The sequence below is a fragment of the Poecilia mexicana genome, unplaced genomic scaffold (assembly GCF_051168715.1).
Source record: "Poecilia mexicana isolate PSO_F unplaced genomic scaffold, ASM5116871v1 scaffold_4, whole genome shotgun sequence".
Lineage (NCBI taxonomy): Eukaryota > Metazoa > Chordata > Actinopteri > Cyprinodontiformes > Poeciliidae > Poecilia > Poecilia mexicana.
In genome coordinates, this window is record NW_028263373.1 from 20,695,569 (window position 1) to 20,719,217 (window position 23,649).

General features: G+C 37.0%; 1 protein-coding gene across 1 annotated transcript in view; it reads right to left on the reverse strand.

The window, feature by feature from the left end:
- Nucleotides 1-2,914: 2,914 nt before the first annotated feature.
- The window catches only part of LOC106903314 (BMP/retinoic acid-inducible neural-specific protein 3-like), a 39,091-nt gene continuing 18,356 nt past the window's right edge, over nucleotides 2,915-23,649 (reverse strand). Inside the window, exons 3-8 of the mRNA XM_088005067.1 lie at nucleotides 20,527-20,717; nucleotides 16,064-16,169; nucleotides 15,618-15,854; nucleotides 13,187-13,409; nucleotides 7,043-7,385; nucleotides 2,915-4,155 (exon numbers count right to left, since the gene is read on the reverse strand). Of these exons, the coding sequence (XP_087861193.1) occupies nucleotides 3,385-4,155; nucleotides 7,043-7,385; nucleotides 13,187-13,409; nucleotides 15,618-15,854; nucleotides 16,064-16,169; nucleotides 20,527-20,717 (1,871 nt within the window). The 3' untranslated portion in view covers nucleotides 2,915-3,384. The remainder of the gene's footprint in view (nucleotides 4,156-7,042; nucleotides 7,386-13,186; nucleotides 13,410-15,617; nucleotides 15,855-16,063; nucleotides 16,170-20,526; nucleotides 20,718-23,649) is intronic.

Sequence of the window (23,649 nt, forward strand, 5' to 3'; positions counted from 1 at the left end):
ATGCTATTTAGAATTGACAGAAAAAGAGATTTGCTTTAAAGACTCCATTCTCACTTGTGCAGAATGAATTATGCTACAGTTCAAATAGTCTTGAAAGTAAATTAATAAAATTAAGGCTTGTCCTCAATTCCTTTTAAATTTCTTCCTGCTTTACAGCTGTTATATGCAGCTGTATAGCTTGCTTGATTATGTAGAAATTAAGCAAGCTTAATTTTTTTTTTAATAAGTAGAAAGACTTTATTTTTGTCTTTCTAGACTAAAACATAAGTTTCAGTCCAGCAGGTCATACTTCATGCACCTCATGTTTGTAAACAGTTTCCAACTATACCCTATTGTTTTAAACTGCCAATCCCCCCAACAAAATCACAGCAAACAAGAGCATGATCAACAATTAATGACAAGCAGTGATCGCGCAGAAAAAGTAGCTTAATTTCTGATCACTCATTTTTCCTTGTAAAAAGTAAGTTAGTTGCTTTAATGACTACTTTATTTTAAAAGTAACTAAGTTAGATTACAAGTTACAGCTATCAACTGTAACTTGCAACTAGCAGCTATCAACAGCAGCCCCCGCTGCCACAACATAAAACAACCAAGGCGAGTCAACCGCATTTAAGGGTAAATAAACATCATACGGGATTTTATGTTAACATCATCCCTCTCATATATGAGATACATATGAGATGATTGTGCCAAAGTTCCAAAGGCTTGCACCAAACAGCTTGGAACTTGACAAGTTGCAAAACTGATTATGCAAAAACCGTACAAAGAACCTGCAGAGTTCTGAGAAATACGGGTGATGTAGGAAATAACTCCACTTCATATTTACATTGTTAAAAGGGGTTGCACTTATTTTAAATACGCTTTTAAGAAAACATCCAGGTTATGGAAATTTTGTGGCCATGAATGAATATAATTACACAAACAAACAACACTGAGTGCAGGATAATGACACTGATTAAAAATAGAGCACTTTACTTTGCTCCTTCTTCTCCGAGTGCTTTGACAAGGTGACACAACCACATGAAGACATTTTGTGCAGGCATGGCTTGGTAATGGTTTGCTTTCCTTTTGAGTGGGACAGAAATGCAGCATGCTGTCTGAGCTAATTTGTATTTGTTCTAAAAGTGGGCACACTGCTGAAGCTGCATGTCAGCAGTACAATAGCAGCAGCTACTGTCCTCTGTCAGTGTCTATACTGGATCTGTTTAACCACAGCTCAGTGCTGTGCACTCGTGGCTGCTCGACAGAGCCCACTACCCAACCGTATGTGTTTGCATAAGGGAGTTAAAAATGTTCACAACAGCTTCATGTTGCTGCAATGTGTGCAAAGCAGAAAAAAACAAACAAAAAAAAACAACAAAAAAACACTGCATTATTGCAAATTCTGTGTACATCTTCAATAACAGAGAAGATAAGAAAAATGGAAAACTGAACTAAAACAGATTCAGTCAGGCCTTATTCATAACACACAGCCCATTGCACTGTATGCTCAACTGGAAAACAAGCATACAGAAAATATTTTTTCAGTTCCTTCCTTCCTTCTTAATAGACAATGTAAAAACCACTGCATAAGTAATCACAGGGAAACATAATTAAAATTAATTACAAAAAATACCTTAAATATGGGCTTGTTCAAGTCAGTGCTGTTAAAGCTGCTTATATTTATGAGCACATAAAACCATCTTCAAGTCTTTATGATGATGAAATCTGCTAAATTATATTTGACAACATTGAAAAAGAACATTTCATAAAAAAGGATCTCTCTCTATATATTGTAATCTTGGATCAGAGTGTGGGACAAAGAACATCCAGGATTGTTGCTGTCAGATGGGTCTGAGTATTTTAGAAACTGAACATGTATACTTTGATTTTGACACATAACCATGTCTTGTGTTAAGAGAGAAAGGCCCAAAAAGTAAAAAAAAAAAAGCACTGTTGACAACTGAGAGTTTTAGAGCATCATCTTCAGTTGTGCAGCACATTGAACCATGAAGCAGACTTCAAACTACAACAGAAGACCCCACAGGGTGCTACTCTGGCAGCCAAGGAAAAGAAACCAAGGCAATAATTCAGTCGGTCATCTAACTTATGAAATGAATAAAACTGGATGTTGCCTGGTCCAACGAGTCTCAATGTAAGCTGCAACATTCAGACGGTAGAGTCTGATTTTGCCTTAGAGGTGTCAGTGAGCATCATTCATAGGAGAGTATTGTTCACCTTTTGCTTGCCAAGGATCATGCTTTTCTTCCCAAATATTGTAGTTTACCATTGGGGCAGAATAAGATGGAAGATGGGACACAAAAATTACTACACATTGATACCCTCTGGACTCGGGTATCAATATAAGGATCTGGGGTCTAGCGGTTGGGGAGCCACTGTTTAAATATTACAGCTTAGCTGGGTATTGGTGTTGACCATGTCATGGTCATACTGCACCCGTCTTCTTTTGGCTACTAACAATAGGCTAACACACCAAATGCTCAACTAAGAAATCTGAAATTGTTTTTTGTTTGTTTTTTCTGTGTATTTATTATTCTTCAGACCTCAAAAAATTCTGGGATGTAATGGAACGGAAGATTTCCATCTTGGATGTGCAGATGACACAGTAACTGTGCTGCACCACTATGCTGATATGAACCCAAATCTGAGGAATGTTTTCAACAGCTTGCCATACGGGAAAATAGTGCTAGCAATGTGTACCTGATAAAGAGGTTAGTAAATGTATCTTCTTGTTCAGTGTGTTTTTTATCTGCTGTAGAGGCATTTATTCAAACCGCTCGCGTAGAAAAGCCAAAGTTAATCAAACAAAAGGAAATTATATTTGTTTTGTGGCTTTCAAATAAATTCTCTTCACTCTAGCGGGTTTAAAATACAACTTTTCAGTGGATCCACTCTGTTATAACATGATGTCTTTAATATCAATTTATCTACAAAATCTTGTTTTACACCACTGCAATCTTCAAGTCATGGAAAGTGCACAGTCACTAAAGCAAAGGAACATATAAAAAATACAAACAAACAGAGAGTACCATTTTAACCATAAAATGTCTATTCATTTAGCATTGGTACTTACAGTATAAATGAGCAGAATCATATTGAAACAGGATGGTTCAGCTGTATGTAGTGGTTTCTGAGTTTCTACAGCAGAAATATTATTTTGAGAAACAGTTGTGCATTTCCTCAAAGATCCAGCCCATTTTTTTCCCACATGGCACTGAAATGGGCATCGTCCAGTACATTCTTCAGCTGTCCATGGCTGGTTGCCTCATGATTAACCATAGAGTTTGATCATTAATAGAGACAAAGCACATGTGTATGCATCTGTATCAAGGACTTAAAAAGTTTTCCTTGTACACAATTTACAATTGAGTTTTCAACCAGCTGTTAACTGCACAGCTTGGTGGTCTCATAATCCACTGAATTAGGTAAACGTGCACTGAAGGCCTGCAAGGAGGCAAAAATGCGAACCACCTCACTGGGAGTGAGTTTGAGCCTGTGGCGGAGGAGACAGGCGAACAGGTCCATCTTTTGTTGGCCTGCAGGGGAGAGGCGATTCACACGATCTCGTATTTCCAAGAGTTGAAGGATGGCCGTGTCCTGGGAACCCTGTGTGTAAGGGTAGTCCAGCTGGAGGATCAAGTCACGAATTGCTTCTGGGTCAAAGTGCATACTGTAGCCAAACACTTGGATACTGTTTATCTTCATGTAACCCAGGCTCTGAGCAGGATCAGTAATTTCGGCAGGTTCGTAATAAACACTGTCATTTGCTCCGTCCTGAGTCTTTATCCGGCTACGAAGGTAGATGTGGATAGTTTCAAAGAACGTCTTCCACTTGTTACCCAATGTCAAAGTCCAGTTGTAACACTCGAAGGGTAGGTCCAACTTGGTGGCCTTCCAATCCGGAAAACCATTTTCATTGACGGGGATGTACCAGCTCTCTGAGTGGCTCCCACCAAAAGGGTTGATGTAAAGAGTGAGAGCAGGCTCCAGGGTACTGTTCTTTGTAAGGCAAACTTGAAGGGATATTCCAAGCAGCATATGAACCATGTTGGTTTTATACTTGTTGCTCTTTAGCGTCAACAGCATCCTCTTCCTCCACGATGGGTCAAACCAGCTGTTAAGTCTCATGTCGTTGCTGATGAAAATAGCATGAACCTGTGTGACCGAAAACACACGAAAAAATCTAATTAGTTCAGTTAAAACACATGATGTATATTGAATGCATGCAGTTTTTAGAAAGCTTTATATTTATATTATCCTTGCAATGCAACAGCACTGAAAAAAGACAACATTGTATTGTACAGAGTTGTATAGTTCACACTGTGCATTTTCAAAATCCTCATTCGAGTCTATGTAGCACAGTAAGATTCAACACGATGCTAGATGTATATGTAGATATAGGATATGCACAATATTAAATGAACAGCAAGCCGTGCCATCATTGCTGCTGTTATTAGATTTGGTTTCTGAAAAGGAAGAGGAAAGTCAGGCTGGGAAAAAAGAGCAGCAGACACACTTCACACCTCTTTATCATACAAGTTCAAGGCCTTAAATTTTCTTAAGATAAGAAGCAGATTTAGTTTGTCGGGGACAACAAATTAACCAACTCAAAGCATTGTTTATATTTTTTTTTCTTCACTACATCTAACAAGTCTCTTAGAATTTGTTTTTATAAATGGTAACAAAAGACTTTTTTTTATATGAAAGCATTTATTTTTAACAACTTCCCTTTTGAATCATAAGTTTTAATTTCATCCAGAGATTTTCTTAGTAATTAAAGCATTTAGTTGTTTTTCTTTCATCCTTTCTGTTATAGATTTGGAGTGTTTATTTAGATCTTTTCCTGTTAGTCAAGTCACTTTCAGCTCAGTTTATTTCTAAAATTGACAACTAAAGCTTTGATTTTGATATTTTTAAAATTTCACAAAAACAGACGTAAATCATTAATTTACAACAAAATATCTTGAGGTTCTAAAGAAGCAAAAGTACCCTAACCCTTTATGCTTTCTACTAGAATTAATCCCATTGAACATGTTATTTTTTTTATTTTATTTTTTTTAGGTTTAAGTAATATTTGTCACATTACATATTTTTGCCAAATTTCGCTTTCATCTTTAAATTGCAAAAGTGATTCTAAGGCCAGAGTAATTGTTATTCATGTCTCAACTGTGAGATGTAGACCTATATTAACCCGAAGTTATTCTTTCATTTCACTCTGGATTATTTTATTCCATTTTATCCAGAAGCATTTTTACTGCGGAGACTGCACAACAAAGCCAAACAGTGAGAGAAAAACTCTTCACTACAGCAGTGTCAGGTGTCACAGTGTGGGAGCGAGGCTTCCTTCTTGCAAAAGTAAAAATACTTGATTTCAAGCATAGAACTGTAACCAGTGATTCCTTTACAGTCACTACAAAGTATATACAAAGGTTTAATAGTTTAAAAAAAAAAAGAGGTTTTCTTAACATAAACTTTGTTTTTTAATGCTTTTGGTGTCATATCAGGGGAGAGAAGAAAATAAATGTTGGTGATAAAACTCAGTTTTAGCCGTATGTTCATTGTACAACAATAATACTGTGAAGCTTATACAGATTTCTTCTTTATCAGATAAATTTTCTACCATTACCAGATATTCAATGAAAGAAGCATTGAGAGAGCATACGCTCTTAAAAACCTGTTAGCGATCCATCGGGCTGTGCTGGTCATTTGGTCGATTGTAGCTCAAAGGGAGTAATTGTCTTACAATCCTCAAGTTGAGCTCAGGTTCTTCCTGTGATGTGCCTCTAGACAAGGCATTTAACCCCTGTTCCCGGTCAATATGACTTAAAAAGAGCTTTATATGTTCAGTCAATTTTGTATTTTATTTTTTGTTGTAAAACTGGTTTGTAAAATATATCTTTGAAGTTAGGATTTGCACCTCCTTTCTCTAAAGACTGTTGTGAACGTGAATGATTTGAAGAAGTGGTGTCCAAACCTTAAGCTTTCAGTACACAAGTATTTTTTAAAAAAAGAGAGAAGACATGCAGCAAAGGTTGGCAGGCTGAGATTTGAACCTGTGACGTCTGAGTCGAGGAGGCCTCCATATGAAGGTTGTGCTTTACCCCAGTTCCAGAATTGGCATAAGTAAAATATCCTGCTTTTACAGCATAAAAAAATCTAACTGGCTACAAGAGTGGGGAAATAGCTAATAGCCTTTTGTTTTGTTGTATGGTCAGACTTTGGAGTAAACTAGCAGGACACGTCCACTTCTGGCAATATCGGTTGCTGTCTTGATTTTCATCCGCTTGTAAAATGTCTTAATGAATAATTGAACACCATGCAATTGCTGCTCTAAGATCTCTGCAACAGTCTGTCTTGCCAATACAGTTCAATGCTACAATCCACAAAACTGCCAAAACATGTTAGTCTATTGGCACTAGAACAGTTGCAGAACATTTGTAAATCAAATTCAACTATCACCAGGTTGCTTTTCACTGTCTTGATTTAAGCATGTCTTTTCAGGGAGTTGAATCCAGATACTTTCTTATGAAAACTCATTTCAAAAAGTGTAATTTGCTTTATCAGTAAGTTTTCATTTTATAAATTAAGAAACATTTCAGAATGTCGTGTTCTTCTTTATGTGAAGTTTCATGTATTTGAAAACGTTTTATTTTGTTTAGAGAAATCGGGTTCATTAATCTAAAAATGCAACCTGTCATATGTACCGTTTTTAATGTGCTGTGGCATCCACATAGATTTACACAGACAGTCATACTTTACAGTGTAACAATATGTATGTATTCAATATCTGGCAATGTCAAATAAATTAATTAAATACACATAGCTAAGTTTCACAAAAACAACAAATAGGTTCCATTAAAACACAGTGTGCCAAATTGTTAAATAGAAATGTGGAGAAACTATAAAGCTTCCCTTTGCCAGAAGCTGGCCACTACACAATGCAATCCCAGGAGTCTGTCTTTTTTTTTTCTAGGCACAGCTTTCGTACAGCTCAACTAGCGGTGAACCTGACATCATTAAACAAAAGCGAACAAAGGGATACCTCAAGCCTGCGGTCTGCTCTCTGCAGTAGGTAGCCTAACTCCAAATCTTGGAGGTCCGTCTCAAAGCCTAGGTAGTTCTCTGTAGAGTCTGCCACCATGGGTCTGCAAGCCCCCTGCATCAAGGCAAATCCTGGGTTACAGCTTCCACATCGGGTGTGGTTGTCTGGTGCACACACTGCACAGGCTGAGCCTTCGCCAACAGAGCAGGGTGGGGGCGACTGACAGGGGCTGTGTTCAAATCGGCAGCTGCAGCTGTGAAGCTCCTCGGAGAACGTTCCAAGTTGGTTGTTCTCTGAGCAGTACAGGAGGGACTGGATATGGCCTAGCCAGTAGGAGTGAGGCCTGCAGGAATGACAAGTGATATAAAGAGATCAAAATACACTTTCAACATGAGCTGATTAACTGGGGAAAAGCTTTATAAGACACCTGTCTTATAATGAGCCACCAGACAGCTGGCTCGTTATAAGTTTTAAATATACAAGCCAGAGAGAATTTAACTAATCCTGGTTAAGATCATTTGCAGATCAAAAGAGGTGTATCTAGAAAATTTGTCCGTTTAACACTGTTTTATCATGATGTGTTGTTTACCAGATTCTCCTCTCTGTCTGAGACTCTCATGAATGTTTATGAATTTGAACTCCTGCCATGCTTGATGATTATTAAAGAAAATGACAGACAAACAGAAGAGCAGAGAATGTTATCTTTGATCAATTTATGTCATAAATATTAGAAGTGCACTGTAGCCGGAGGGTGACTTAGTTTCAGACATGCACACAATTCCCCAATGTGAATTGGAGTTTCATTCCATGCTGCTGCAATTTTTCCACCATGATCCCTTTATGCCTCTTATCATCTTTGCTTATAGAAGAGAAATGGTCGTCAGCATGTAAAAGTTGCATTTTTGTTCGAAAAAAATAAAGCATTGTTCATGAGTTTATATTGAGGAAAACTTTAAGTTAAATTTAAAGTGTTTGTTGAACTACTTTTGGAGAATTTATTGAATTTCATTGAGACGTTAACCCAAGTTCAGAAATCTGTAGATTTTAATAGTAAAATAAAGTACAACTTCTGGGAAATGAATTAAAAGCACATTTTCTCTTCTTCACAGAGGACCTGTGGGTAAGCCAGCAGCTTTAACACAGTAAAGACAAGACAGCGATGGTTCTGATAGTTTCCTGTTGTGATCTTGTAAGCCAGAAAAAAACACTTTTAAGAAACTGTTGCCTCTAAGGGCTATTACTGAATTTAATTTTAAAAAAATTCAGTGAACATCCAAAAAGATAAGAATCGTCTCCGTAAGAACTATAAAAATATATTTTTTAAGGAAGCAAACGTTTTAAAATAGGAATTTGAAAAGAACATAATTAAAGAAGTTTTTTTAAGTGCTAATCTTTTAAGTTATTTTGTTTAATAGCTCCTTTACCCTGCAGTACACTGATTAGTGTGTGAAGAAGAAAACATACCCAACTTTATTTTAAGATATTAGTTCCTGTAGTTTTTTTTTTTTTTTTCCAATTTAAAGCCATCTGAAAAGGCGTATATCTGTGGGATGTAATGCGACAGCAATGAACATGTATCATCTAGTTTCTTAAACTAAGCTTGTAACTATCCACCTGATCCTGCAGATCCATTGGCCGACGTAATCAGTGGATCTGCTCCTGCATCAACTCGGCAAATTGCCACCTGACAAGGTCGTCACAACCAACTGTGGACACATACTATCTTTGCTGCTTTCGCACAATTGACAGCCTGTCGCAAAATCCAAAAGTTTCTTCTACTCTTCGAAAGAGTGGACTGAGAAGTCACACCTACTGAGTCAGACTGACAAGAGCCAACACTGTCAACCAAAGTAACTTTAGCCCAATATAAAAATTGTTTGGCTGAGAAAACAGCAATAAAATATAACAAAGTTCCTTTGTGAGTGGATGGCTTACACAGCTTTGTATCTTATCAATGTGAGGAAGCTATTATTGGTCAAAACATCTCAGAACATCACTTCAAAATATCCGACTATCACCTTAAAAGTATAAATCATATATCTGTGCAGAAGCTCATGTATAGGTTTGAGAGTATTATGACTTCTTATACAAAATGAAGACTGTTGGAGACTTCAGATCTTTACTGCAGCTCTCTGTTTCTGCCCGCTGCTGCTGCCTGTTAGACTCCGCTCTCCTGGTGAGACGCGTTTAATCTTAAATAACTGCATTTTCTCTGTCTCCTGCTTCACTTGCATCTTGTTTTCCAGTTAGTTCTCCATGCAATTATAATCACATCTTCCTCTTTTTCAGTTGTCAGCTTGTCAGTTTTCTCTTGCTGGAGTCTACGGCTGCATTTATGCCCATTTTGCTTTTGTCCTTGTTTTCGGTTTCTCTTGCCACTCCTTTGTTAGATGATGAATATGATTTCAGGTAGGGTTTCTGTCTGAGCTCAGGAGTTTCTTGCCTGCTTATACATTTTTCTTTTCATCTGACTATCATTTATGTCTACTTTTGTGTCTCGGTTTGCTGCTTTTAAATGTTGATCTCTGAGAAAAAATGATAGACAGCATTTCTCTCTTGAAATGAATTTCAAGAGAGCTTATGCTTTATGAGAAACAAAGTAAAAGATGTAAACATCATTGAAATTACAAAAAGAAACATATTATGAAGAGGATGTTTGAAAGTACTTTCTGTTATAAGTGAAGATCTTGCTTTTCATTCTATTAAAGTCTTTTCTAATCAGTGTGTTTAGTTACCATGGGGATGAGAACCTGCTTCCTGTACACTTAGGACACCACTGTATCAAACGGATTTGAAGTAAAAATAGATTTTTTTTAAACCAGCCCATTCATACTACGACTGAGAATTATGACAACAGGCTACCAAATAACAAATCACAGAGAAAGTTAATTTTCCACTTAGGAATTAAACCAGTATGTAGATTGCACGCTGTTAGTTTCCTTGCCTGAAGGCTAGACTGTTAAGGGTCATTATACTTCCTCAAGTGAACATGAGAATTTGTGTGGTCATTACAATTAAACAGCTTATTGACTTTCTTTAGACAAAGTTACAGAAAGATTGCTACATAGAAAATGATATTTATCAGTCATTACTTATGTCCCCCCATTACTAGTCAAATTGCTATTTAACTACTACCAACATCTTCACTGTTATATCTGCAGAAATGACACACATTGTGCTGTTTCTTCCAGATCACCTGTTCTATATTATATTTTCTATTACAAATACTCTTCCATATGTTGTCATGTTACATCTGCAAATTTTTATGATTAACAGGGAATTTATAAAACGGACAAAAAAATGCATAGTTATGAAGTTGAATGAAACTATTTCATGGATTCCAACATTTTATACAACTACCTGGAAACCTACCTAAATTGAATTGTGATCCAAAGAAAGAACTTTACAGAGAAGCAGCAAAAAGGCCCATGGCAACTCTGGAGGAGCAGCAGCTGCCCACGTATACGGTAAGAGTCCATACACATAACTCTTTGTAGTGCAGTTCACTACCCAGACCTTTATGAAGTACCAGTGAAAGTGGAAAGCTCCAGGAAGTCATGTTTAAAGTTTACAAGTCGAGTACAGGAAACAAGATGTGATAAATAAAACAAAATTGAGTTTTTTCCCTTCATACAAAATGTAATGTGTTGTAGAAAATTGCATGCCACCATAGACACACTATGCCCACCAATATGATGCTACCACAGTGGGTGGAAGAGTCATATTGTCGGGATGCTTTTCATTAGTGGAAACGGGGAAGCTGGTCAGAGTTGAGAAGATGAATGAAGTTTAAAACAAAGAAATATTTGAAGAAAATCTATTTAAGGCTTCAAAAGACATGAGACATGAATACAGTTTGGTATTCCACAAGGTTTGTGACCCTAAACCTGACATCCAGAACTGCAACGGGATGATTATTAATAAATATAAATGGCATGCTTTTCAGATTTTTGTTTGTAAAAATGCTTCTTTTCGACTTCACAACTCAGTCATTATGGGTCTATCAAAACAAATTCCAATAAAATCACTAAAATGTGTGGCTGTAATATTTTGCAAGACACTGCATGCAAAGTAAACCAGCTTTTCAACCCATGCAAGATAAGCAAGCAAAATCAATCATAAAGTAATTTTACATAGAATCAGAGTAAAAGATGTTACAACTATAAATCCAGTTTGCCCTTCATGCGAGATTAAATTCCCTGAGACATGACCGCAGATGTAAAGACAACATTTATAGGAAATTTAGCCTTGAAAGGATTATTAAAAATCTATAAAGTAATTTTAGAGTGAATTCCTAATATCATTCAACAAGTAACTGGATGATTACAGGATCCCTTCATTAAAGCCTTCAAACAGTCTGGAAGACGCATATGAGGAAAGAGCTTTCTGAGAAGCTTATAGAAAAAAATAAGATCCGAGTCCATCATTTCAACGATGACATAAATCATTAATGCAAATAGTCAAACTTTGAGCAAAAATGTGGTGTGCCTCTAGCATAAGACTTGTTTAGACTCTTATTTGTTTGTAACTGCCAGCACAGTGAAGAAGCAATCCAAGAGAGGCAAAAATCAATCACAAGTCACTTGTTAATCTCAGGTGTAGAAAACGGGATGTCAACAAGAGGCCTTCCTCTTCTCTCTCAAAGGTGCAAATATTCAGCTAAAAATGACTTTCCACAGTGAATTAATATCACCGTGTAGAGAAAGAAAACCTAAGAGACGAAATAAAGATGATGTGGTTGTAAAAACTGAGATAAGCGAGGTTTGGAAGCTGGCGACAAAACTTCCTGCTGTGGAAGGCAATATCAGCTGCATAGATAAGCGATTAATGCCAGTTTGATATTGTGGTGGAGGAACCGGAGCAGTTCAGAAGCAGGAACGCTGAGAGAGAAAAGAGACCGAAACTGTATGTCAAGAACCCACTATAGATTAATCTGGCAGTTGATCTATGTGCTGTTGCCACCATCGCTGCTGCCATTACTGTGGTAGCTGAGCTGAACTGATGCAGCATGACTGACAGTGATGGCTAGAAGCATCACCTTTTGCAAACACCCCTTCAGCACCCTCGCATTGGCATGTCTAGGTTTTACTGACAAGTGACTGTTTTCTGGTATAGAAATAATGACTGTCTTTCCTCGGCAGTGAACACTGAAGGAGCCAAGCATTGCTATAACACACCACATCGCCATGAAGGTGGTTGGAGTCGCCTACACAAATAACAATTCAACTTTAATACTGGTGTTTTGTTTATGTTTCTGAAGACTTTTAATTGCTCATTTGATTATTTTTAGTGAATGTGAAGTTGCCTTAAATAAACCATTGCTGTTTATGTGAAAAAAAATGAAGCCCCTGATATAGACTTGGGTGTTATTTCTAAAAATAAAACGTCTATACTAAGCTGTGAGGCCAGTGACAAAAAAATAATTATGAAAGATTTAAAAAAATGTAACTTCATACTAATGATGAAAAAATGCCTAAACCATCCAACTTCTCAGGGAGGTTGGTGCTTACCTTATAAAAAGATGTGAGAAAAAGACATCACTGTATATTGTTTAAAGTGAATAAGAGTAACGTGACCAAAGCATAAGAAATCATAATCGGAAATTTGGGATGTATGAGGTAGAGTAACTTAAAGCAGGGGTTTTCATTCTTTAAACTTTTTGCTGTTGTTATACTTATTATCCCATTCACGTATTTCACTGATGTTGTGGGATTTACCTGCTTAAGCTGTGGGTTTTGCGATGCGAAATGATGCTGGTGGTGCCTTGTCATTTACAGTGACAAAAGTATGAACTGCTTTTTGCTGTGACTGCAGTTCATTTACCCTCCAGTCAAAAACTTCCCAGGGCTCAGCAGACACCGCTGTGGCAGTGGAGCATCTTCAGATCCAGCCCATGAAAATCTAAAATTTTAATAATTCTGGTTGTATTTCCTTCTTTTTTTATTTTGTTTGGCCCAGGTTCTGTTTCCTTGCTCACCATATGTTTAAATGGTGGGGGGGAAAAAAAACTATCCATTTTATTGCTGGAAAAGACTTGGTGAAGTTGGCTAAATGTCCACAGTTACTTTATGTAGTTGCTCTTTAAAACGCCCTGACTTAAGAAAACATTTAACGAATAAAGAAAGTATATAAATGTGTCCTCACCGCTCTCTTGGTATCCGAATTTGAGGTTGTCTGTGACATCTTTTACTGAGACTGAAGAGCTTGAAAATAACTCTTTGGGCTCGTCTGGAGAGGACCCGCATGCTGTTCTCAAGCTGCTCATACCGCCACTGAAACAGGCTGTCCAAGGACCACAAGTGTTGAATAGATGACACATTCAGGAAGTAGCTCTGGGGAAGCCTGGTGTAGAAGGCTTTAAATTCATCTGCAACAACAATAATCAGGGTCGGCATCATCACAGTGTTTATGTTCTGAAACACAGCATCCAGCACAGCAAGACATGGGCTAAGATGTAAAGGAGGAAATTGTGTTAAAAATTATAGACGGGCAGAAACACCACAATTCAGTTTAGAAAATATATTTTAAAACAGAAAGAAAGCAGTTCCTGATATTTTTAGAAAACATATTTAACGAGGAGGGCGATAAGTGCGGTTTAGCACTATTTGCATTACTCTCTCTACTATCAACATTATATTGTACCTGTACCTGTGGTACAGCACTCATGGACATATTTCAAAAGTAGTTAGGTGTCTGAAATGGGATTTGAAGTTCATACTTACAGAAAAAAAAGTAATACTGAATTTTAGTAAACACATGAATGCAATAGGGATTTACATGACCTTTTGCTGTACCAATACAAACAGTAGTTACAAGAATAGATAGAGGAAATCATATTCATTTAGAAGTCAGCCCGTCCATGTTTTGCATGAGCCTTTCATAAACAAGTCTTTTGGAAACTTGTATTTTTCAGAACCCAAAGTTTAGTTTATCAGGGTTGGGAAAGTAGGACAAAGAGAGAAGTTTGTAGCGTGAGCTGAAAGAATTTACATCTGAACAGATGAAAAACATTGAAACACAACACACACCTCTTACTTAGATTTCCCTGTCATGAGTGTACAGCATGTGAAGCTTGCCAACAAGACCGCATTCATGTTTACGGCTTGTTTCCGTCACATAAATTCAGCAGTAGCTTTTTTGTTGCTTGTTCATGTGGCACGCACCTCTATAAATGACAAGAATCACTTCTTGAACAACAGATCGGCATGCAGCCAAGTATGCTAAAAAAACATACTGGATGCACCCTTTATGTTTTACAAGACGAGACCCCATTTTTCATCCAGCTCCAAAAACATTGTTCAAACCCTTTCTATTTTGAGAAAGAATATGAAATCTGGATTTAGACCTTAAAATCCAATGTTTGTCTAGAAGCCCAAAACTGGGCGTAATCACCAGATTCTCCTGACAGGCAGTATCTAGTGACGTTGTAAACTAATTGCCATACAATTTACCATCTTTATTTTTAATTTTACAGAGACCTATGAAACTAACATGCAGAATATCCTTGCATTGCTGACCAGCTGCTACAACATCAACATCTTTATATAAGCAAACAAACGTGTTGAAATTTTAAATGCCATAACAGCAAATTAGGTATATCGTGTAGGTTGTGTTAACGTACTTAAGTGACACATTTGCATTTTAATAAGAAAATACACAAACACACAGCAAAGGCAGTTTCCGTTTTGTTCTATTCTATTCTGATTTAGAAAAACATAATTGGAGATATACTTGTACATCCAGGGGAGCTGGTACATCTCAGGCAACATTACATGGCTAATTTATTACTAAAGGTGCTATGTTATATTTTTGGCACTTGATAAAATTCCTTAGTCCTATGCGCTCTCTGCTTTAGTGCTAGGACTTATTTGCATCTTTAGTCGATAAAGCACTGCACTGTGATATCTCTTATTGAAGGACATTTTTATGATACTTTTAGGTGTCTGCATTCTGGACACACTCCTGCCCTCACTTTACAGTCAGCAATTAAAACATAAAGTTTGAAGGTAATTGCAGTGAGTAATATTTCAGAATAATGCAAATCTGGATAAAAAGACATCAATTTTGATTTCACCTGAGTAATAATGGTCAGGGCAGGGTGACCGAGCACAGCAATAATAACTAAACATTGTGCTAAGAGCTTCTATTCAACCTCTGTTTCCCCGGTGATTGGAAAAGCTGGACTAGCAATAAATGGGTTTTATAGCTGATTAATCTTCTGCAGACTTACTGTAAACTGCCCAAGCTGAAAGTTCTTTTTTTTTTTTTTTTTTACATTTTTTTACCTTATTCTATGCTATTCATGTCATGTTTTTAATTTTCTATATGCAGATAGCATGCCAGTATTCAATACTCTTACTCAGCTATTATTGTTCAACCCTAAATCAGAGTAGGGAGAGATATATGAATAGGATTCTCAATCAGGTTTAATGGTGCGGATAAAATACCTGAATTCATGCCCACCCTCTCTCATATAAATGATTTATATGCAAAAGTCGTATTTTCTCCAAGTATGATGAGGCAAACAAGTTGAGGGGAAGCAATAATTCCTTATTTTTTATGAGGACTTTCTCACCTGATTCTTCAAATTCTTTATAAAGCAACCCCCATGTCTCTGTTATTCTCTCCAGGCTCTCCTCCATGGCTTGGATGTCCATGTAGGGGCAGTTGCACTCTGGAAACTTGGGATCACAGTTGCACCAGCAATCATTGTCCTTGCAGACAAACTCACCCTCTCCATTGCAGGCTATGTAGCTGAGAGCAGCCTGCACAAAACTTTCTCTCAGGTAGTCTGGTAGGATCACTTGCAAGCCTGTAAAATCAAGCTGGTTTTAGTACCGCCATGAAGATGTGCACGAAGGGAGTGACAGTGAAAGTGTGGGGGCCATAAAGTGCTGGCTGAGTTGATAACTTACTTAATAAAATCTATAAATCTATACATATCTGTATGCCAAACAGATATATTTGGAAACACACAAAAAACAGAGAGAGAGAAAAAAAACGGGTAAAAATTTTACAAACCTTGCAGCTGGACTTTATTTTCAGGACTCTGAACGAGGACAGAACTGACGGAGTCAAGGTTGTCATAGTTACTACACCCGAGAGGGCCTGTTCGCGTCTCTGTCACCTGGGCAACAACAACAACAAAATGTAATTTATAACTACTCCACTTTATTCATTTTAGCAAAGTGCATACTTGATGAGAAAAGAAAAATGTTTCTAGGGTAATGTAAATGGGTAATGTAAATTGGTATTGCTGTTCTCTTAAAATAAAGCCATTTTAACATAATCAATTGTACATTTGAATGTAAAATAAGTAAGCTCCTTTCTGCTGAATAGCTGAAGGAGCACTTTGCTGTTCTCATTTTAAGGCAAGAATGGTTCCACACTCTTTATTTATTTTTTGTCTAAGCCCCTAATTAAGGACATTCCAAATGACTCTTGCCACAAAGCCCCTTTCTTCACTTCATCTGCAAGAGCCTATTTTACCTTTTCCCATTCTCTTACGGTGACAGTGACGTGCATACAAGTAGATCTCGTTTTTCTCTCTTTGTGGTTTTTTGACTTTGTATTTTGCTTAGCAATCTGTCCAACTCAGGCTTGGCAGGAGACAGTTGTTGTACAGTGATAGACGGATGAGGCGAGACAATTGGGGTAAGTTGATCAGCAAGATCATCATAAACGGTTCAATAAAAAACTGCTATTGCAAGTACAAACTCAGTATTCTACCTTTTTTATGAAACAGCATAAAACATAGGAACAAAAAGACAAATACAATGAATAAACATACTTTATTCAAAACAGAAGGAAAGGGGCATTGCTTTACTGAATGTCTTAAAATACATTCTTATCACTTTATTAAAACTTTCCTGAATTATGTGGGGTTATACGAATGCGAGGAAATGAGACACAATGCTAGATTCTAAATCACATGCATATTTAATCCTTAAAAGGAATTATTTGATAAGCCATATGATGTGCCATATGGAAAAACATTGAATGATGAGCAGAACATTCAATTTCCGCTTTGCTTAGCAGCTGCCTTTCACTGCTGATACATTCTGGTATATTACAAAAAGCTTAATAGGACATTATTAGCCACCTGTATGTAGGCATATGATAAAATGTGGAAGTAATGTGGATGGAGGAATACTGTGGTAGACTGCTCTCCTCTGCGTTTAGCAGTGTCTCTCATGATGTGGGAATGCTCTGTGTACACTGAGGCAGAAATATGCCATTTATTTTCATGATTTTTATTAAAAAAAGAATACAACTTTCTGTATTAGATAAAGAAAATGTGTTTTATTAGGGTACTTCAATACAAAAATAGAGAAAAAAAACAACTTTTTTTTTCCTGATGTTTTAGAAAGCATATAAAAAATCAGGAGGTTTCAAAAGTGACAGCAGAAGCCATCAAAATGTTCAACTGTTATCCACAGCGTTGAATACTGACATATTATTAATATTATTTAAGTATGTTTGTACATCATAAGTTTATTCACGTGCCAATTTATTGGTAGCTTAGTAAAGGTGTAGGATGTTACCTAATTTGGAAATTAATCTTTTAAGAAAACTATAAAATAGTGTGATAGCAGTTATGCAAGCTTAATAAGTGTGACTGAAACTGTTTGAGTTTGTTTTTACATTTTTGATGTTAAACCTGAAACAATATATTAGCCCATCAACCTATGAAGGATATGTGTATGGTCTGTCCACATTCATGCATTCATGAATGTGGTAGCATTGTGGTGGTTTTTTGTTTGTTTGTTTGTTTTGTTGTCTAGATACCTTAATCCATTTGACCCAACGTGTTTCAATGTTAAATAAATGTGATCTCTAGTGATACTGATGAATTAATCGTACGCACAGAAATTAAGGCATAAGTTGATTTTCATGTGGTAACAGAATAACACAGCTGAATAAAAAATAAATCATTAAATCTGTCTAAGTTTTCTCATCCCACAAGAATAAAGCAGACTTATAGTTTTGGTTTATAATTTTAGGTATTTTTTATTATTTTTTTTTTTACATGATTTGGTCTTCCTACAAATTTCAAATTTGTTAGTGTGTGCTGCATAGATGTACTGTCTAGGCACCAAACTGCACATTTCAGATTTTGCTAAAAAAGAGACTGCTTTTTGAATATGGGAATAGTATTACTGACAGCAGAAATGTGAAGTCACAGTCAACTCACAATAAATGAAGTTCTTTATCAACATACTTTGGTATTTTCCCACTACAGCCAATGTACTTGGTCATCGAACAGACAACAATCAATAGCGAGAGACTGGGTACACAGAAATGTGTTTGTCATTGCAAGAGTGCAATAAATCCAGAGGCAATCCATCGGACGGCAGGATAAAATTAAAGGTCCCTGCTGTTCTCTTGGTCAAGACTGAAGGCTTGTTTATCACTTTGTGTAGACTGACTGGCAAACAACATTTGAGTAAGGCAGAGGAATCTAATTGATTCGGTTCACAAAAATTGCAAGGTGCAACAAAAATGCATCCCTTTGCTCTTGGATATCTCTGAAGTCATTACTCTTTGTACAAACAAGCAGATCCAATCAGAAAACTTCACCCTGTACCAACACGTCCTGAAGAAATTCCACATTTCAAAGGCATCGTGATGCATTTATACTCCTCAAAAATGAGCTTCAATTTGCAATTTTCATGGCTGAAGAATGCAGGCAATGCCTCATCGGTGTTCTTTCATTCATTCCTCAGCTTGCTAGATTTTAGATTTATGCAGAGAGCTCCAATCTGTTCTGCTATCTTGTGGGTCAACGCCTTTAGGAAAGGATGCACAAGTGTGGAAGAATCTGTCACCCCTTTGACTCACTTTCCACTGATTATACAGGTGAATCTGTGCTTTTTCCACTTTCCACCTGTCAGTCACACCAGATGACTGCCTTTGGACTATTAAAGCACAACCTCACATACTCTCTGTCCCTCTGTAACTACAAAAGGAATCATTGATTCCCAGAAATAAAACAGACAAAAGCATTTGCCGCAACTCCTCTGCCGTGCCCACTTCGACTGCAAAAACTCATCGTTCTCTGAACAAATTATTGCAACAGCCACCGAGCTTTGACATGAATCTGACTCATATTCTGTTGGAAAAGGAGCTACCGCAGCCAGCTCCTGCTGCGCCCGGAGAACAGAAAATGGCAGAGAAGAGGGACGCCCTTCCCTCTGTCACCCTATTAACCCCACGCTACCTGAAGGTGACAACTGGAGCTGGTGACTTGTCCCCAGCCGTGTTTCACAGGACTCATTTATCTTCCCCTCACCATATGTGCTCATCATGGTGCTTCCTGCAGACTCAATGATTATATTTCATCACAAGCAGACGAATAAAAAGAGTATTTCTCTTTTTAGCTCTCATTGATGCTGTAATGGCGTTTTACTAAGGACATTAACTATGACAACTGTGCACAACTAGCCATCTTTCAGATGGCAAATTTGAATCTGAAATTCAAATGTGTGAGCTTGACAGCCGATTGTTTGAAATTAACCCATTTTAAAAAAGTAATACACATATAAAAGATATGGACACATTTTATCTATGTACATTTGAATCCATATGTCTATGTACAATTGTGCTATGTTTGACAGCTAAAAGTAAGTGAGAGAAAATAAAACCGATTATTAATAAATCTACACAGCTTTGTTTTAGATTATGACAAACATTTTCTAACACATGCAAACCTTTTGTCTGACAACCACAGTTACAACATGCTGGTGATCTGACTGTCGGAGTTGAAGAGTTTAGCTCGGTAGAAATTGTGGCTGCAGTACCTGTGCTGTCCCAAAAGCTTGGTGAAATTATTGGTCCCTGGAAGGATTTGGCATCAAAATGTTAGATTTATTCCTCATGATGTTTGTATAGATAAGCTAATAAATGTTGATGGTTCTCATAGCCAACAGCTGGTTTTCTGTCTTTTTTTCTTTTATATGGTACCAGTGCCCTTTATTGACATTAGTCAGACAGGAAATGGGATAATCGCCTCAGGACCACGCACAGGTTTGAGATAAAAAGCTGTTTTTTTTTTTTTGTTTTGTTTTTTTTAATTTAACTCAACATTTTACTGTAAATTTCTAGAGCTTAGTTTTTTCTTCTGTACTTTTTGCATTATACAATATGAAATAATATGACTCAAAATAGTCTAACACACTTGTCCATGATAAAAATGAAATTTTAGTTTACGAGAATGCTCAAATGTTCCAAGACAGTAAAAATTAATAAATGTAATTTATAAATGTGAACATAAGTTAGGAGGGAAAATTGCCAGATGTGAGATTGAGAATTTAGACAAGCCGCTAGCTACGTTTGCAGACTTTTGTCAATCTATTAGTGAAGCTGCTTCTCTTTAATGTGTCATTGTTTTATATCAGACTCAGTGTGGATGGAAAGTGTGATAGTATGTGCATTTACTGTGGTAAATAATATCTTAAAATAATCTTAATAAAAAAAGTCATTACCTTTATGGCAGTGGAGGCAATCTGGATGTGGTGCAGTTTGCGCAGAGTGCTCTCCCTGTCAATGAAGTAAGAAGCGGCGAGCTGGTGCAGAGCTTCCAGAGTCACAGTAGAGGAGTTACCAGAGAAATCGCTCACCTCTGCTTTCTTACTCAGCTTCCTTTTGTCCACAAATATTGTAAGGGCTTCTTCCCCTGCATGGAAAAGGAACAGAATTTCTCTCCTTGTTTTTTTAAAGGTGAATCAGAGGTGCATTAAAGCCTTGCAAGAATAACCTTTCTCTGAGCTTTCTAGAGAATATCCTGCAGTGGCATGTTTAAAAATTTCAGACTTTTTCTCTGGCTTTAACACCCAGAACACATTAAAATGAAGTGTTTATCTAAATGTGACAAAGTGTCACGCTTTCCAACTGTTTGAATAGGAGTGTAGCTACACACTGTCTATTTCTGGCACCAGACGTAATATGAATACTCCCAGAAAACTCCAGTGTTATTATGTACATGCTTGTCAAGTGACTTCTGACTGAAAGACTATTGCCAATATTTGTAGAATTCCACTTTTCATGGTGGCAGCATGTTGGAGTAGCTCCATTATGTTTGTTCTGATTTGTTCATTTTCCAGACTTTTGTTCATAATTCTTTGGATTAGGGATTGCTTTTCAGACAATTACTCCCTTTGGTCTTGGATATTGTGCAGCTGGAAGGATTTTTGCCCCCCTTTTTTTTTTACTTTCAGGGTTATTGTTAAGATTCATAACCACTGCAACAAGTGCTTTAGATTACAACTGGGAGCAGCTGATTAGCGATTCAAAAGCTCAACTAATACCTGAACAACGACCCCAAATCCCAGAGGAATTGAAAAGGAGGCTTCACAGATAAAGAGCAGAACCAGAGAGAGAAAAGGAGGAAGTTCAAACCAACTTTTCCATTGATCATATTCCCAACACCAGCCTCTTTTAGTCTGGCTTTCCAGCCATACGGACTTAAAGAGTACATGAGGTGGATTAGAAGTGTTTGCTAACAACAGATGGTTTCATCCAGAATATTGAGAATATCATCATTATATTATATAAATACAGTTATATTTGCCGGAAAACTGAATTCTACTGGAGATCCTTTCATCAGCTACACCTCCAGAAAGCTGTGAAACTGTAAATCTGTCCATTTCCCTGCACAATTCTTGAAAACTGGTAGTTTAGGCCACATAGTGTCCACGTTACAATTTTTTTAGTTTTTTTACAGTTTTATTTAATTATATGTATAATAGGTGCTTTGTCAACAAATATTATTTTACAAACATTAGAGAGAAACCATGATTGATGGTCACATTACCAAGATGACAACAAAAAAAAAAAAGGTTGTTTTTGTAATCTATATGTGGAATTTCTTTGATAAGGTTCTTCAGTCCTCTTCTCTTATCTGAAGTAAGCATGATTTATACTTTGGTTCCCGAGATTTACACTCTATGTCATCTAACAAATTTTCAAACAAGAAACATTTGCACCAAAAAAACATTCATGGGTAATTTTCAGAAATTAATCTATAGCTTAACAGTGGCTTAACCTTAAAGCGCAATTTGTTTTCCTTCAGGAGAGCCACTCAAAAATGCAGATAATTATAAGCTTCATGAAACACCAGCACAGCCTTCATAAGCACCTCTAAAGAATAAGGATTCTTGATCATAGCTAGAATAGGCCGTGCCACCCAGCATCTAAAGCCACTGATCATAGCAATCGCCTCTTCATAGGTTTAAGGGCTGGGGTGCAGCAGACGGTCTATGCTTTAAGAGTTCCTCAGACACTGCACATCATCTTTCTCATTATAATGCAGTGTTAATGCTTCTGAGTCATTTTTCTGCCAACTGCCTTTCTTACTCTACTGCTGAAGGGCACACTCCTAATATCACAATCTATTTATTAATTTCATTAAGTCCATATGTTTCTGAACACAGAGGCAATCCATACGGAACCGCAGAGACGGTTCTCGGGCAAAGATCCAAAGCAAACTCCTCATTCTCCTCTGTCTACGACACTAACACACTGGCTGAGAGCCAGAGTGTGGGGCAACATCAGCTCAGGATGCCTGAGATGGTTGCATTATGTACAGCCACTCACAACAGCAACCTTTTCAAAGCTTGGAGTTAGGGCCGAAGTAATTGACAAGTGTTGCTTTGTAAAAGCAAATCTCTTTGAGAGAAGCCTCGACCTCTCTGGCATCTTGCAAAGTTTTCCTTTTATTCCTTTTCTCTTTTAGCCATTAGTGCATGACCATTCAACAGTCTGTGAAGGCAAAAAAAAAAAAAAAAAAAAACGAACTTTGGATGACCATGACACTGCACAATATTTACGAATAAATAGTAAATGGTCTACATTTGTATAGTGCTTTATCACAAGAGGACGACAGAAAGTTACAAGCTACAGTCAGTCATTCCCTCTGACCACCACCAGCAGGCAAGGAAGGAAGATGTCTTGCCGAAAAACACGATTGAGATAGATGGGGGGTACAGGAGTACCGGGGTTCAACCTGGCAACCTAAACCAATATATTAAATTATTTTGTGATGTTTCTTTGGTTACTCTAAGTAAACTCCAGTAATGTGAATCACCATCTGCTGTCCATGGAGAACACCTGGAAGATTTTATTATCTCAAGTTGCACAGCTTAGTGAAGCCAAGATCATCATTGAGGAAAATAATTCATTCAGTAACATTTCCCCCTGGGCCATACCATATTTTATAAGCTAAATGCTTGTTCTGTGAAAAATTAAAATAATAATTAAAAGAAAAGAAAAGAAGGTGCATTATTGTGGCTTTATTACTTTGTCTAAAGCCAATGGCATAAAACAAGAAAAACAAAAATCCTGATTAACTCTGTAGCTGCACCTGATGTGCATATATATCATACTTTACATACATCTGTTGTCATTTCACTTTGCATTACTGTTGGATGTTCAGTGAAACATAGATATATAAAAAAATACCAAAGAAGAAGGTATTTAAATAGCTTCCCTTTTTGTGACAGTTTATCAAATCTCTTTCTGACCTACTCATATTCGCATTCATAAATCACACAATAATGGCTGTAGAGCTGTTATCATCTATAATGGTCTTGTCTCACACCAGGAACCTC